This window comes from Vombatus ursinus, unplaced genomic scaffold (genome assembly GCF_900497805.2).
Source record: "Vombatus ursinus unplaced genomic scaffold, bare-nosed wombat genome assembly UNPS02014786.1, whole genome shotgun sequence".
Taxonomy (NCBI): domain Eukaryota; kingdom Metazoa; phylum Chordata; class Mammalia; order Diprotodontia; family Vombatidae; genus Vombatus; species Vombatus ursinus.
In genome coordinates this window covers 19,852,909-19,869,545 of record NW_020954564.1, presented here as the reverse complement: position 1 = coordinate 19,869,545, position 16,637 = coordinate 19,852,909, and the positions used below count along the sequence as shown (strand labels likewise).

The 16,637-nt window shown below is 40.0% G+C and overlaps 1 protein-coding gene across 1 annotated transcript in view; it reads left to right on the top strand.

Moving 5' to 3' along the window:
- LOC114046934 (protein LSM14 homolog A) overlaps positions 1-6,759 on the top strand; it is a 61,309-nt gene extending 54,550 nt beyond the window's left edge. The window contains exon 10 of the mRNA XM_027867565.1: positions 5,888-6,759. Coding sequence (XP_027723366.1) covers positions 5,888-5,899 — 12 coding nt within the window. The 3' untranslated portion in view covers positions 5,900-6,759. The remainder of the gene's footprint in view (positions 1-5,887) is intronic.
- The last annotated feature ends 9,878 nt before the right edge of the window (positions 6,760-16,637 follow it).

Below are 16,637 nucleotides of genomic sequence, written 5' to 3'. Positions count from 1 at the left end.
GTGTGTGTGTGTGTGTGTGTGTGTGTGTGTGTGTGTGTGTGTGTGTGTGTATACACAGAACCAGTACTAATGCTAATGGAATCACCTTCTATTCTAGAAACACCAAATATTAGCCTATACAGAAACAGTCATTCTTAGTTACATGAAACCTCAATGGGGTATCAGCCCTACTCAGACTGAAGGAGGGTAGTTGCTATTCTCTGGTACTCCAATATGGAAAGTGGGTAGACATTTTTACCTGGCCACTGATTTGTGTGCAGAGCAAAGATATACTCTTCTATACCCTTAAATACCATTTTTGTTAGCAACACCCACTGGATTTGGATTATGGGTGAAATTAGAAGTCCGTCAGAAACCTCTTGAGTAAGTCATTTTGCTTATTATGCTGGGAAATATACTTCATTTGTGTTTTATTTATTATTTGTAGATCAGATATTTATCCCTCTGTCCCAACCCCATTAATATAGCATGAGATTTAAAAAATAATAATGAATTTAGCCTAAATTTTTATAGTCACTAATTAAATTAGCATTTTCTTGAAGGAGAAACTAGAATCAGAACAGGGAGCACAAAAGTTTCTTAGATTATTGGATGAGACAGTAACTGGTACCATTAGATACCTTTCAGTGGAAAGAGCACCAGAGTCATAATGCCTGGATCTGAATACCAGGTCTCTGATTAAACAGTTATTTGACCATAGGTAAGTCCCTTAATCTCAAGACCTTAATTTTCTCATCTGTTAAATGAGAAGGCTAAATTCTCTTGTCTTCCAGCTAAAGGTCCCTTCCTGTTCTTAATATTCTGTCAATAATTGAGTGGTCCACTGATCTCTTTAATACCAGTTTTCCTTTTTGAACATTAAGGTTCTTTGATCCTTATTATGGCTCTGGTTAAAAGTAAATCTTGATTACATAATTCCAGTTTGAGGATTCTGGAATTTGAAAGTGTCTTGGAATCAGCAGGTAAGAAAACATCTGGGATAAGTGGCGGTTTTCTTGACAAGCATATACCAATTTTAAGAAATGATTGATGGCCTAAGAATTATTTGAAGACTGCAGATTATACTAGAGTCACTTTTGCTTTCTAAGGTACCCATCATGCTTGTTTGTATTTCCCAAAACATGGAGCACTGAACTGGACATGGGCACATGATAAGCATTTAGTTCAATCAATATATTGTAAACACCCACCATATACAATGAGGACTTTTTGTTGATATTTTTGTTGTTCAATCATGTCTGACTTTTTGTGACCCTGTGAACCATAGCACAATACTGTCCATTGGATTTTCTTGACAAAGTTACTGGAGTGATATGCCATTTCCTTTTCCAGTGGATTAAGGCAAACAAAGGTTGAATGATTCATGGAGCATCACATAGCTAGTAAATGTCTGAAGCCAGATTTGAATTCAGGTCTTCCTGACTCTAGGCTCAGTGCTCTTTGCACTGAGGCACCTAAGCTGCCTCCAAAAGACATTAAAAGTACTCGTTTAAAACTTGATTGACTCAGCTATAGAATTTCAGAGCTAGAAAAAACTTTAGAAATATAATCCAACCCCACTTATTTTACAGATGAGGAAACTGAAGCCTGAAGACTAGAACCCAGGTCTCCTGGCTCCTGATGTAATGTTTTCCAGTACTAGAGGCTCTTTGAGGGAGAATGTGTCAATAAGCCTGCATTTACTAAGCACCCACTATGTGCTAGGCATAGGGCTACAAAGATAAAAACAAGATAGTCTTTGTCCTCAAGGCTTTTGTGTTATGTGGGGAAAGCAACATATACACATATAAATAAATACAAAAGTAAAAGCTAGGTAAGTAAAAGGTCATTGGGTGAGGGAAGTTTTAATTGCTGGGAGGGTGACAAAAGACCTCATGTAGGAGGTGGCACATGAACTGAACTCTGAAGGAAACCAGGAATTCTAAGAGGAAAGTCAGGAGGGAATGTATCTTAGATATGGGTATGGGAAGGCAGAGGCAGATTATGGAATGTGCAGTGTAGTTGGCCTATAGGGTGTGTGAAGGGAAATATTCCATAATAAGTTTAGAAAGGTAGAATTGGAGGAATTGAAACGCCAAATATAAGGGATTGTGTTTTATTGGAGAAGCACAGGGTAGCATCTGGAGCTTTGAAATGGGAGTGATACTAATTGACCTGTGCTTTAGGAATATCTGTGGTCCAGTGTGTGGGGGACAGATTGGAAAGAGGAGAAATGTAAGTTAAGAAGGCCAGTGAGGAAGCTATTATGATAGTCCAAGAAAGAGATTCCTAGGGCCTGTAGAAAGGTAGGGACTGAAAGGAGATCAGGAGAAAGAGAGGAAAGATGTTGACAATTGATTGGCTGTAGGGGATAAGAGAATGAAGAATAGCTGCCAGTACTCCAGAGGTTGTAAACCTCATCGACCAGTAGAAAAGTGGTACCCTCAACAGAAATTGGGGATTTCCATTCAGAAGAGGGATAGATTTGGGAGAAAAGATAAGTTCTGTTTTGTATATAAACGACTACAGGCCACTCAGCTGGAAATGGCTAATTAGCAGTCAATGCTGTGAATTTGTAGCTCTAGAGAGAGATTAGGGCCAGATACATAGATAAGAGAGTTCTTCTGGGAGATGATCATTGAATCAGTAGGAACTCATAAGATCACTGAGAGAGCCTTGGCAAAGGGATCACTCAGAAATAAGTAGAGACCAAACTTGGCCCCAAAGAAGAGAGAAGACACAAACACTACCCCTTGCCCCCCATTTTGCCTCTTGAGTAGTTTTTTTATGTTTATTGGTTAATTAGGTAGATATTTTTCTTTTTTTTAATTCATTATTGTGATAATGATTATAAGGGGTAGCTCCTGGGAGGGAAAAGGATACAATGGGAAATGTAGGTGAGGCAAAGACAAAATTTTTTTATTTTTAGGTGTTTTTTTTTTAATTTATTTTTAGTTTTCAACATTCACTTCCATAAGCTTTTGAGTTTTACATTTTTTCCGCCAGACACCTTCCCCTCCTCCTTCCCCAAGACAGCTTGCAATCTGATATAGGCTCTACATATACATTCCTATTAAACATTTTCACATTAGTCATGTTGTAAAGAAGAATTAGAATCAATAGGAGGAATCACAAGAAAGAAAAAACAACAAAACAAGGGGGAAAAAAGAGCAAATAGTATGCTTCAATCTGCGTTCAGATGCCTTAGTTCTTTCTCTGGTTGTGGATAGCATTTTCTATTGGGAGACTTTTGGAGATGTCTTAGATCCTTGCATTACTGAGAAGGGCTAAGTCTATCAAAGTTAGTCATAGCACAACGTGGCTGTTACTGTGTGTGATGTTCTCCTGGTTCTGCTCACTTCACTCAGCATCAGTCCATACAAGTCTTTCCAGGTTTTTCTGAAGTCGGCTTGCTCATCATTTCTTATAGCACAATAGTATTCCTTTACAGTAATATACCACAACTTGTTCAACCATTTCCCAACTGATGGGCATCCCCTCGATTTCCAACTCTTCGCCACCACAGAAAGAGCTGCTATGAATATTTTTCTCATTTTTATGATCTCTTTGGGATATAACCCTAGAAGTGCTATTGCTGGGTCAAAGAATATGCACATTTTTATAGCCCTTTGGGCATAGTTCCAAATTGTTCTCCAAAATGGATCAGTTCACAACTACACCCAAAATAATTTTTTAATTAAAAAAAAAAGCAAATGGAGAATCAGAAGCCAAGGAAAGTCAGGTTCAATATCCACTGTAGGAAAGATCTGGGAGGACCAACAAAAGACCTTTATTATTTGGTGAGATTAAGAACTCTTTAGAAACCTCTGAGAGAACCCCCTGGAGACAGAAGCCAGATTGCAAATATTGAGGGAAGAGAGTTGGTGGTGTGGAGGTGGAGAATGTAAACCATTCTTTCTAGAAGTTGGATTGAATTCCTTTCTAGGCTAAAAAGGACAATTAAAATTAGCATCTGTATCACTGGAATGTTAAAAATCTGATTTGAAATTACTTCTTGATGTGGCTAGTTTGTAGCTGCTGTATTCCTCCATGCCTATGCAACTGCGCCTCCCAGTGGGGAAATGAAACTTTCATATATCTCTGCAACATTAGTAGTTCAAATAAAGATGAGTTTAAACATTTCTAAATTGAGAATAACTGTCTGTGACTGAATTGCTGAAAAATGTCATTCATTCTGACTGTCCCTGGAAATTTGAGGAGGAGCTTCATAAGTTGTTTGTTGTTTTGTTTTTCCCCCTCCCAACAACTGTTTTAGCGCATGATTTTGAAGTCTCTGTCATCTTCCTCTTTTTCTCACACATCCAAGGATATGACCAGTAGAAATGTGAGGTCAGTGAAAGCTTTTGGTTTCAAGTTGTAAGACAGAAGGTCAAAGCAAATACCAGCACTTTTCAGTGAGTTGATTTTATTGTAATAATCTCACAGAGAAGAACTCTGTCATGAGGTATGCTCTGATAGTCATGCTGTTCCCATCCAACCCTCTGGGGAAATAGCCCCATTAAATAATTTTTCCATGGTATGTTTCTTTAATAATAGTTAATTTTATATAGTGCCTCCTCTGTGCCAGGCATTGTGCTAAGTGCTTTACAATTATTATCTCATCTGATTCTCAGAACAATCTTGGGAGGTAGGTGCTATTATTATCCCCCTTTTACAGATGAGGAAACTGAGGCAAACAAGTTAAGTGACTTGCCGAGGGTCACACAGCTAATAGGTATCTGAGACTGGATGTGAATTCAGATCTTCTGACTCCAGGCAGGTGCTCAATCCACTGGTGGGACCTTAGACAAGCAACTATATTTAGGCCTTCCTGGTCACATTATAAGGATGTGTAGTCAAACATATGGTGGTTTTAAAAGGGAAAATTGGCTGCCAATCTGCCCAACAATCACTTTCCCCTTGTATGTTGTTGGTGTCAGTTACCATCACCTTACAATTCTCCCATTGCCATATTGTATCCACTAGTAAATTGTCAGAGGAATAAAAACAATTCTTAGTTGGGGAATGGAAGATGATTGAGCTCGTAATACTTTTTTTTTCCTGTACTTTGAAGCTAATATATTTTATTTGTATATATGTTCCCCAGTGTGTGTTTTACTGATATGGTCTTTGCCCTAGAGGTTGTCTGATGAGGATTGTTCAGCTCTCAAAAGAGACTTGAATGAGTGACCAGGTGCAAAGGGTGACTGGTGCCTCTGCAAAAGAACTCTTGGGGGGTGGTGTCATACCTTCCTTTCTTCCCTCTTCTCTCTGTCCTTTCGCCCAGACTGTTTCCTGCTTTACTTCCGGGACCCTGAAGGACCTTCTGGACAAGGCTTGTCCAGAAGAGGGTCTGGGGGAATACCACTGGCAAATTAAATGGATTGGGCAGAGACTTCTGGGAGGTGACAGGGATATTTGGACTGGAATGACCATCAGCCACCATGCATAGCGCAAAACAACTCATTGTCAAAGGAAGATCTAGTGGATCTTAAAAGGACTTCATTTGAAGGGACTGAATGTCCCCACAGCTTGAGTACCTGATGATTTCTGGTGTCAAAACACATACCTTGAGCCAAAAGGGAATCCCCTTTCATCATTTTGAACTTTGCACCTACAGTCATAGTCCCCTATCCTAGGGCCTTTCTAAATTTCCTTGTTCATGGGGCACTCCCTCTCAGAGATTTCTTTGTCCACCAGGTTCCTCCCCCCAGAGACCTCTGCACTCATTAGGTCAGTTCAGGACCATCAGTGCCTGATGGGCCCTCTGTCAAGACTACCTGTAGACTCAGGTCCTCTCTCTCAGAGGTCTCTGTGCTCTCAGGCATATACATTGACAACTCCAGTGATCATTTTTCCTCCACTCTCAGAGCAATTGCATTTTCTGTTTGGTGTCTCTAAATCACAGGTCTATAAATAAAAAGCCAATTGTGCAGATCCCCTGGATGAAGACAGTTCAGGCCAGAGGACCATGGTCAGGGCCCATCAACCGAGGACTCATGGTCTGAAGACAAATTTACAGTCAGTACAGTCTACAATCAAGTTGAGTTCATGATGATGAAGACTGGGCATCTGGGTTCAGGAGCTGTGTTTTCAGGAGCCAGACCATTGTAGGTTTACCAAGTTCTTTCTCCAACTGGGCAGACACATTGACCAACAGAGGAAGAACTGTATGGGCTGGCATTCTCAAACCTTGCTTAGGACCTGATGCTATCCCCTTCTTAAACACATTCCCCCCACCTTTCACATTTTGTATAATGATGTTGACTCTTAGGCCCTGCTTAGTTCTTCCTTGTTACTTTCAGACAGAAAGCTAAAGGCTGTGAGCTTAAGTTGGACCTCTTGGTTCTCAGGCCTGCTCTCAAAGTTCCCATCCATTTAGTTTAATATCCCTTAGAAGCCTTCTATCTGGGGCTAGGGTGGTGTGGGTAGTAGGTATCATACCTTACTTGACTTAACCCTCTACCAGAAGCCTAATGAAGCATCTCACTAGAGAGTTTGAGGGTCTAGTCCCTTTCTTACCTCAAGGCCAGACTCATTTCTCATCTGCAGGCCAGCTGACCATAAAGATCAAAGGTAGGTTTCAAAGAAAAACAAGGAGGAAAAAAAAACGTAAGCTGACTGACAGAATGGAAAGTGCTGAATTGGGAGTCATAGGATCTGAGTTCAAATCCTAGTCTCAACCACTTACCACTTGTATGACTTTAGGAAAGTCACTTACCACCTATGTGCCTCAATTTCATCATTTGTCAAATGAAAGGTTTTGATTAATGACTACCCCACTCTGGCTCCATCGTTTCTTGAGTGTGTTTAAAAAGGGGAAAGAAATAGCCAAAAGCACTGCAAAGAAAATTATTTCACCTGACATCCATAATGACACACATGTATAGAATGGTTTTGTTTTTGTGTTTTTGGTTTGATTGCAGGTCCTCAGGCTGCCGGTAGTCTTTTTACAGCACAGAAGGAAAGCCAAACCCTGAGCTGCCCAGTACAGAGATTTCCCAGGCTTTCGGGTAGAGGCTCAAGCTAAAAGAAATTGGATCCCTATAAATAACCCTCATCTTTCATGCTATGGAAGACCCAGGGTGCCAAGTCCTTAGAAGGGAGATTACAGCAAGGGCTCCTCTCCCCCTCCATGAGGAAAGGGAAGTAGCCTTTCCCCATCTCCCTACCCCTACCCCAGCTCAGTATGTGCAGCTTATTGGTCATCAGATTTCAGCAGGCTGTTAGGAGAGTGAAGAGACAAATGTTGGAGTGTCACATTCTCTGCTCTACTGATGTCCCTGGGACCCTTCTTTTACATGAATGAATAAGCGATTGAATTATTTATTAAGCACTTGCTGTATACAAGGCACTGTGCTAAGAGCTGGGGATACAAATAGAAAAGACAGTCCTTGTTCCCAAGTAGTTCATGTTCTAATTGAAGATATAAATATAGATGATTTCAACTGCTAGTTAGATGGAAAGGTCCCATGGTCCTTAGGCTGCAGTGGTAAAGCAACCTTTTTAATGTCATATTCACTGATAAAATCATCAGTTTCTGATGTTGAACTATTTGGCAGGGCCAGGGACTGGTGGCAGGAACTTTTTTTTCTGGCTTTTAAATAGAGATGGCTGTAGCATCTGCAGGAACAGTTGTCAGGTTGCATCTCTACACATGTTCTTTCCCAGGATGATGGCTGAAAGCATTACTGTTCCAAAGACTCCAAAGTTCAAAAGCCTGGGCAGTCTCCGTCAGAGTCCAAAAGGAGATGGTGGTCAAGATGGCAGTAGTGGTGGTAATTTGACTTGCTGGCCCATGCTGCCCCATGTCTCCCTCAGGATGCCTTGTTGCTTCAGTTTTGGCAGTGCCCTTCCTGACTAGGCAGCCCATCCAACACCTAGACGTCCTTGCTTACCTAGAGAAAGGAGATCAAGACTGAGGTTCAATTAAGCTGAGAAAAGTCCATGCATAGTCAATGGGGTCATGGTTGGACCTTAGCTCTTACTGTATTCAGATGGGGTAAGGGGGCTGGGGTGGGGGTAATGGAAAGATCTTTTCTCCCTCTTGGTCTGTTGAAAAGGTCCACACTCCTGACTAGTCAGCGTTTTTCCCTCTAGGGACATAACTTTGCAGGGTATAATTTACATTAGGATGTCATGGTACTGATCTGACAGTATTGAAGACTCAGGTTCTGGCCATGAGTAGTCTCTTCAGGAGCCTAGATTTATGTTCAGATCCCACCTGAGAAAAAGAATATAAAAATTATGTTCTATATTTGACAGATATTTGGGAAATATAGGGGCTAATTTGATGGCTTAAGTAAAGGGAAAGAGGCAGCATAGTATAGACAGGGATGAGGAACCTGCAGCCTTGAAGCCACTGGTTCCCCACCTTTGGTATAGGAGATAAGAGAGCTGACCTTGGAACCAGGAAAACCTTAGTTCAAGTCCCTCTTCTGGTACATACTGGCTGTGTGACCCTGGGCAAGCCAATTAATTTCTCATTGCTCTACTTTAAAGAATTCTCTAAAATTCTTTAAGTTGAACAGAAGCTGCCATTCTGCATTGGCTGAAAGTTTCTTCATTCAAGAGTTTTCTCATATCATTGAAGTGACAGGTACAGTCCCTATCTCCAAATACAGAGAACAGAGATACTCACATGTTATGCCCAATGTCCTGGTGAGCCTCACCTGACCAGCAGTTGTGTTTTTTGTTTCGTTTTTATCTTTATTCTGTATGCTCTTGATTTTTTGGATGCCTTTAGTTTCTACATATCCCATTCACTCTCCATCTAGCCTTCCATCCAAAGTGCCTTTTCCTTTTGCCAAAGTTTAGAAAAGGTGGAAGAGTTCAGGAAAAGTACCAACATAACAACATCTAATTGTATATGTAGTATTTCACACCCATAGGGCTCCCTCACTACCACCACAGAAATGAAAGAAGAGAGGTGCATTTTCTCAACTTTCTGGAACCAGGTTTGATCATTACCAATTACACAGTGTTCAATTTTATCTTAATGTTCTTTTCTTTTACATTATTAATCTCCCCATGTTTTTCTGAATTCTTTATCTTCTTCATTTCTCATGGGCTTCCTTGTTTGTTAACAATATGCTCGTTTCACTAACAAGAAAAGAGGCTTTCTATGAATGGATGCCTTTTGCTGTTTAGTGTTAGAAGAACTAGTAATCTCTAGTATGGGACAACAGGACAAGGCAACGGATGGATTTAGACACTTGATCTTAAGCTGAGTAGGCCAAGAAGACCATGATGGCTTTATACAGATTTTTTGGCTCTTCAGTACTCAGTGGTTCCCATCCCCTATCACAGATAGGGAATCAGTTTTCATCCAGCTGAGCTGTCTCCTGGAAATGTTGGAAAAGGACCCTTTCATAAGACCCAGGATTTGGGATTACGGGCTTGGGTTGTGGGGGAGGTAGGTGGGAGTTTCACCTCCCAGTGCAGCCAAAGCTTTGTTTCTGTTCCAATAAACCATATCTTAAGTTCTCACTGTTAGCCTAACAATGGTTGTTTTTTCCATGAAGGTCTCATTTGCAGCCATGGGATAGTTTTAGCATTATTTGTTTTATGTGCCCAAGGCCCATTGTAGTTGAGAAAATGACATTTGGATAAGGGAAGAAGCCAAGGAGTACTTTAGTATTCAATTTTTTTCTGAATAACTTAGCCACATAATGTCCTGTCAACTGTATCCAGTTTGATTATAAATGTGAAATGGGGCTAAATTTTTGACCAATAGAACAGCCAGTTACTGGGAACCATGTTGCTCATAAATTTATTAATGATTACAAAGTCCAGAATTACTTCTCCATGATCCTCTTTGCAGATCCTCAGTCCCCTTCTCTAGACCTATCATGTATTCTTCCACAGACACAGACATCCCTGTCTACCTTATAGATTGTTGATCACATGATAGGATTTCCTCCTTCCTCCCCAACCTCCGCCTTCTGGCAGACTCCTGTACTCCCTTATAAAGATACATAGACTTGCTACAGACCTTTGAGCCTCTTGCATATGCCCTTTAGAGATCCCTAGGCCCCTTACAGATCTCTACATGGCAGTGTGATATTTGAGAAAATTTAACTGGAAATGCAGATAAAGAAGTGTAATATATGTGGAAAAAATTTAAAGTAACACACATGCCCCATACTCTAGTATGCATTAAGCAAAGGTCATGGATAAATGTCCTGGAGCACTTAAGAGCCATGGGAAATGATTCATATCTCTCATCAGAGACACCATCTTGACATGAATGGCCCAGATAAATATCTGGGACCTTCTACTTCTCTGGTCCATTATCCCTATGCAGGTGGATACCCAAGAATGTCAGTTACCTGGTACCAGCTACCCTTACAAAACTCACATGGTTTCACAACATAAAACAGTTTAATTTACCTTATAAAAGGACACAGAAAGGACTCATAATGTAACCCATAGAGATTTAAGAAATCACACACCTCTCCCTCCACAAGGCCATATTTCTCCCCCCAAATACCTGTATTGCTATGGTGAGTTTGATCCCTGTAAGTTGGGAGACTGAGGCTGACTCCCCTGTGTTTGTGCTCTATATCACATTCCTCTCACCAAACTACTGCTCTACCTGTTGGGATTCTTGGTCCTCTATGGCTTTCATCAGGAGGCCACTTCACTGCTGTTGCTGTACTCAGCTTTGCTTTGCTGCTCCCTACTCTTGAGCTTGCCTCTTCTAGATGGTGCTAATTACCTCCTCTTTAAGTACCACCCTATCCTTCACCCTCCCCCTCCCCCCACAGTCCTAACATGTTTCTTTAGCTAGCTGTGGAAATGCCTCTTCAGCTTTCAATTCTGTACGTTTAAATCCTTCCACCAGTCGCTGGTTCGCATCTTCCACTGAGTTTCTGGGGAATTCACTGAAACACCCTCATTCTCTTTCCCTTTGTCTTTCCATTTCCCAACTTCCACTGAAGCAATTGGTTGGGTTATGTGAATTAGCCCAGGCCATCTCAGAAATCTCCAAATGGAAGTGAGGAAGGACAGCTCCTGGCCACTGCAACAAATTACTGATTCAGATGGAGGATGGTCTCTTGATTCTTATGAAATGTATCTGTCTTAGGACCACACAAAGTCAGTCAGCTAGTTTTCATTAAGCACCTACTATGTGCCAGGCACCATGCTTAAGTGCTGGTCAGAACTAGAAGGGACCGGGGCAGCTAGGTGGCGCAGTGGATAGAGCACGGCCCTGAAGTCAGGACGACCTGAGTTCAAATCCGGCCTCAGACCAAACACTTGACCCATACTAGCTGTGTGGCCTTGGGCAAGTCACTTAACCCCAATTGCCTCACTTAAAAAAAAAAAAAAAAAGAACTAGAAGTGGAGACCATCTATTCCAGCTCCTCATTTTAAAGATGAGAAAACTGAAGACCAAAGGGAAGTTAGTTATAGCCAGCTGACTTGAATTTGGATTTCTTGACTCTCAGTACGGTGAATAAACATTAAATAATGTACACTGATCACAACCACACACACTGAGGTAGGTGCCTCACCCAGGTAAGGAAGAAACCTGGAGGCTATAAATGGATTGAACTCCATGTAGATTTGGTCTCCTTTTTATGGGGGGAAGGGGAAAGGGGATGGGGGAGAAGTAGTTCAGAAGGAAGGGACGTAAATTGTTAATAATAATAAAAAAAAAAAAGCAGTGGGCAAAACTAATTCCTTCCCATGTCTGAAGATCAGTCTTAGGGGAGACCAGTCCTGCTAAGCAGAACAAAATGGTGTTACCCAGTGGACAGAACAGTGAGGCCATGGGTATGAATAGCTGATTTACACAAAGGTGACTTTGCTTTTATGTGATTTTTCTAGACAACATTAGGAAACACGCCCTCAACTGGGTCTGCCATCCTACTGTCTCTTAGGGTCTTTTGAGGCCTAAGGTCTTCATGGAGGAAGAAATTACTGAGATTTATTTCTAATGACCACCATCTTACTGCCACAGAGCTCCTCAAGTGTGAATGAACTGACTCCATCAGAGCTGATGGGGAAGAGGACATTTTAAGCTCCTGTTTTTAATTTGGGATATAAATAGGAATGGATAAGCTTATCTCAACCACCTAGTGTACAGTTTCTTAACCTTTTTTATTTTGTGGATCCCTTTGGCAGTCTGGTAAAGCCTATGGATCCCTTCTCAGAATAGTATTTTTAAATGCAGAAAATAAAACAGGATTATAATGGAAACCAATATTATTGAAATAGAGTTATCAACATATAATTTTTTTAAAAAACAGTTCACAGACCCCAAGTCAAGAACCCCTGTCCTATTGCCAGGAGAGAACCTAGAAGAAAAGAAAATGACCATCCAGGCTTTGGAATGAAATGTGTTGAATTGTTGCCTTTTTCTTCCCTTCAGAAAAGTAGTACATACCTGGACCTATACAAGTGGTCATACATAGGTGTGGGCATACTAATTCTGTGTGTCTTTATAGATCAGCAACAAGACCCTGAAGTGCCTTATTAAAAGCTTATAGAAAGGAGTTCTGGGTTATGTGAACAACAAAATGTAGGACTAGACATTTACTTTGATCCCCATGACCTCTTAAATCTCTCCAAAATAGAAATTATGTTCTAAAGATTAAACAATCAAAGTTCTCTCCATGGTCTAGGATGCCCAGAATCCAAAAGAAGGTTAAAACAGCAGCAACAATAACAATAACCCATGAACTGACTCTCACTGACCTGTGTTCCTTTGGCACCCTCTCCCAGTTCCTTTGGCACCCCTCTCCCACTCTCCATGCTTCCAGCAAAAAGGCTGCACTAGCAGACCCAAGGACACAACACAGGCTCACAGAGTTTATTAATCTCTCCCCCACTCCCTAGTACCTCCTCCTTCTTTTCAGTATCATTGAGACTCTGGCTCCAGGCAGTAGAAATTTGTCATGGCCAAGGTAGACAGCCAGGTGGCTGTAGTCCCTCAGGAGCAAAAGCCTCCTGGGGGCCAGTGCCTTGTGGCACCAGCATTACAAAGCTCCAAACTGCCAATACAAAGCCAAAGAATTAAGGAACAGAGGGAGTAGGACAAGACACTGAAAGGGAATTGCTGTGTAGCACTCCACTAAGCCTAAGGGAAGGAGCACAGCATCTAACTGGGTCCAGTTCTGACCACCCAAAAATCAGTTGGGGCAGAGACCAAGGTTGAACTGTGACTTGCCTTGCAGGGAAGGACAGTGAGATGCTTTCAGATCCAGCCCCCAAGGAAACCACAACTAGAGGGAAAGGAGTCAGAAAGTCAACAATGGTGGAAAGTAAAAGAAAAAAAAATTTACCAAAGATTTCAGGAAGAAGAAAACTCAAAGACCTTGAACATAAGTAGATAAATCAACAGGAAAAAAGAGTAACAGCAGAAGGAAATATGGTCTCTAGTAAATAAGTTCCGGTATCTATGAATTTTACAAACCAAAGAAAAATGAACCACACTTAATGAGATAGAGAACCTTATGTAATTTGGGAACACAGAATCACAATATGCTATCCCTGACTGGTTCAAAAGAGAAAAAGTATGAGAGCAGAATTTTTGGCCTGCACAGCAGAAATAAGGGATAGAATAGAAAAACTAATCTGCAATGGCAAACCTCACCAAAGAAGCAAAAGAAAATAATAGTTTGGGAATGCAAATACACAGAAGTAAAGGACAATCTAGAAGAAGAGAAGCAACAGTAACATTAAAAGAAAAATATGCTCACTATGCAAGTAAAATATACTAATCTCAAAGGCAGGATGTGTAAAATATGACAGGACAAAAACTTTAACACCATAACAAAGGAGATAATAGAAGAGAACTGCCCAGAAATTTTTAATGAAATATCAATTGAAAGAATTCACACATCATCCCCAGAAAAAAAATCCAAGGCTTCTAACTCCAAAACACATAGTGATTAAATTTAACAGTTCAATCCAGAAACAAGTTCTGCAAATGATCAGGACAAAAACCTTCAAGTACAAAGGAAAGAACATTTGAGTTACACGTAACTATTCTTCACCCACTAGAAAATGTAGGGTGGAATGGAATCATATGTTCTGTAGAGCAGTGGATCTCAGAATACAGGCCAGGGTGACCTACTCTACAATTTTGAGTTTAAACATGTGAAAGAAAATGGATATTCAATAATAAAGAGAAATTTGAATAGAAATGCACAAGTGAATAAATGCAGCCAGCAAAGACAGCAGCTGCAACAGAATGACAACAGAGAGGCCAACATAAAACTTTTTTCTAAATGTACTCAAGGAGATAGGAGTAAAGGCAGAAATCTGGTAGAAGTAATAGTGGAGGTAGATGGGAGAATTATGGTCAGAACCAGGTGACACCCTACCTACAGGTGAATCAATGTTTTGAGGGAATTTTTTTTTGTGGGGGAGCTAGATTACATTACAACATGGGAGGGTATATGAAAGAGAGGAGAAAAGCAGGGGGATAGAGTGGATGTGCCTGGATCAAATCAAGTTCTAACAATGAGGGGGAACATGAGGGGGTAGGACAACGAGGTGGCACAGTGAATAGATCACCAGCTCTGGAGTCAGGAGGACCTGAGTTCAAATCCAGCCTCAGATCAAACACTTGATACTTACTAGCTGTGTGACCCTGGGCAAGTCACTTAACCCCAATTGCCTTTAAAAAAAAAAAAGAAGAAGAAAGAAAAAGAAAAAAAATCTCATCCTACATTGGGAAGGTGGCAGTTGGAACTTTCAGACACTGAGGGGATAGGAGAGCATGGACTCAGGGAAGAGATTTTGACTAATTGAAGAGGAGAGGAACTGGGAATCTACTTGAGTAAGATAGGGGGATGGGATTATATAACTAGATAAAAGCAAAAGAGGGAAAAGAACTAATAAACAAAACCCCAAAGGGAAAGAGGTAACAAGTGAAACAAGGGACCGGAGGGGATCAGAGGTGAAGAGAAGAGAGCCAGTGGGAACAGGACCACTTTTTAAAAATTTAGTAAAAAATTTTTACTTTAAAGTGAAAGTAACTGAACTTTTTTTAAGTTAAAAAAGTTAAATGGGGGCAGCTAGGTGTCGCAGTGGATAGAGCACCTGCCCTGGAGTCAGGAGGAACTGAGTTCAAATCTGCCCTCAAACCAAAACTTAACACTTACAAGCTGTGTGCCCTTGGGCAAGTCACTTAACCCCCATTGCCTAAAAATAATTAATTAATTGAAAGAATAAAAAAGTTAAATAACCTTCTTAAAGTTGCTTAAAACCTTAAGTTTTAAGTAAAGTAACCTTTACTTTTACACTAAAACTTTAAAGTTTTAAGCAAAGTGACCGAAAGAACATAATACTGTATTTACAGCAGAAGAGGGGGAAAATCATAACTTAAAAAAAAGCAATATTAGAGGCAGATGGAGGAATCCACAAACCTGTCTTATAACTTTAAATGTGGATGGATCAAACAGTACAATAAAATGGAAAAAAAAATGGACAGATTGGATAAGAAAACCAAACCCTACAATCTAATGTTTATAAGAAGCACATTTAAAAAACAGAGTCATACATGAAATAAAACTGAAGGAATGGAAAAACATTTACTATGAATCAAGTGAATCCAAAAAAACAGGAATTGCAATCATGCTATCTGATCAAGCAAAAACAAGCATTCAAAAAATAAAAGGGGCTAAACAAGGAAACTAAGTTATACTGAAAGGAACCATAGGCAAGAAATCAGTATCAGTAATAAACTTATATATTTCAAATGTCTTACCATCCCAATTCATAAAAGAAACATTATCTGAACTATAAGAAAATGTAGACAGTAACACAATAGTGATGAGAGACTTCATTATTCCTCTCTCAGTTTGGAATAAGTCTAACACAAAAGTAAACAAAAGGGAAAATATGGATTGATTAATTGTATCAAAAAACAAAGCATCTGAGGCAGCCAGTTGGTGCAGTGGATGGAGCACCGGCCCTGGAGTGAGGACCTGAGTTCAAATTTGGTCTCAGACCAGACACTTGACACTTAACTAGCTGTGTAACCCTGGGCATGTCACTTAACCCTAATTGCCTAGCCAAAAAAAAAAAAATCAAAACATCCAAAACCACATGATCATCTCAATAAATGCAGAAAGTCTTTCATGAATTACAACACTTTTGTGCTAAAAACCCTACAAAGAATAGTCATAGAAGAACCTTTTCTGTATCATAAAAAGCATGTATCTAAAACCAAAAGTAAACATCATGTGCAATGAAAGTACAATAAATTCTTTTCCAATAAATACAGGGGTGAAACAAGGATGCCAAATCTCCCCCCTTTTATTTGATATTGTTCTGGAAATACTAGCAATACCACTAAAAAACAAAAGAAAGAAATTAAAGGAATAAAGACAGGTAATAAGGAGCTAAAATTATCCCTGTTTGCTGATGACATGATGACTTGGAAAATCCTAGAGAATTAGCCAAGATACTAATTAAAACAATAGTTTCAGTAAAGTTGCAAATTATAAAATAAATCCTGAAAAATCAAAAGCATTTCTATGTAATAATAACAAAACCAAAAAAAGCAATAATGAAAAGGAAATTCTCATTCCAAATAACTACAAGATACATTAAATATCTGGGGATTAACTTGCCAAAGCACACAAAAGACTTGTATAGATTTAATTATAAAGCCCCCATTAAAGAAATAAAGAACAACT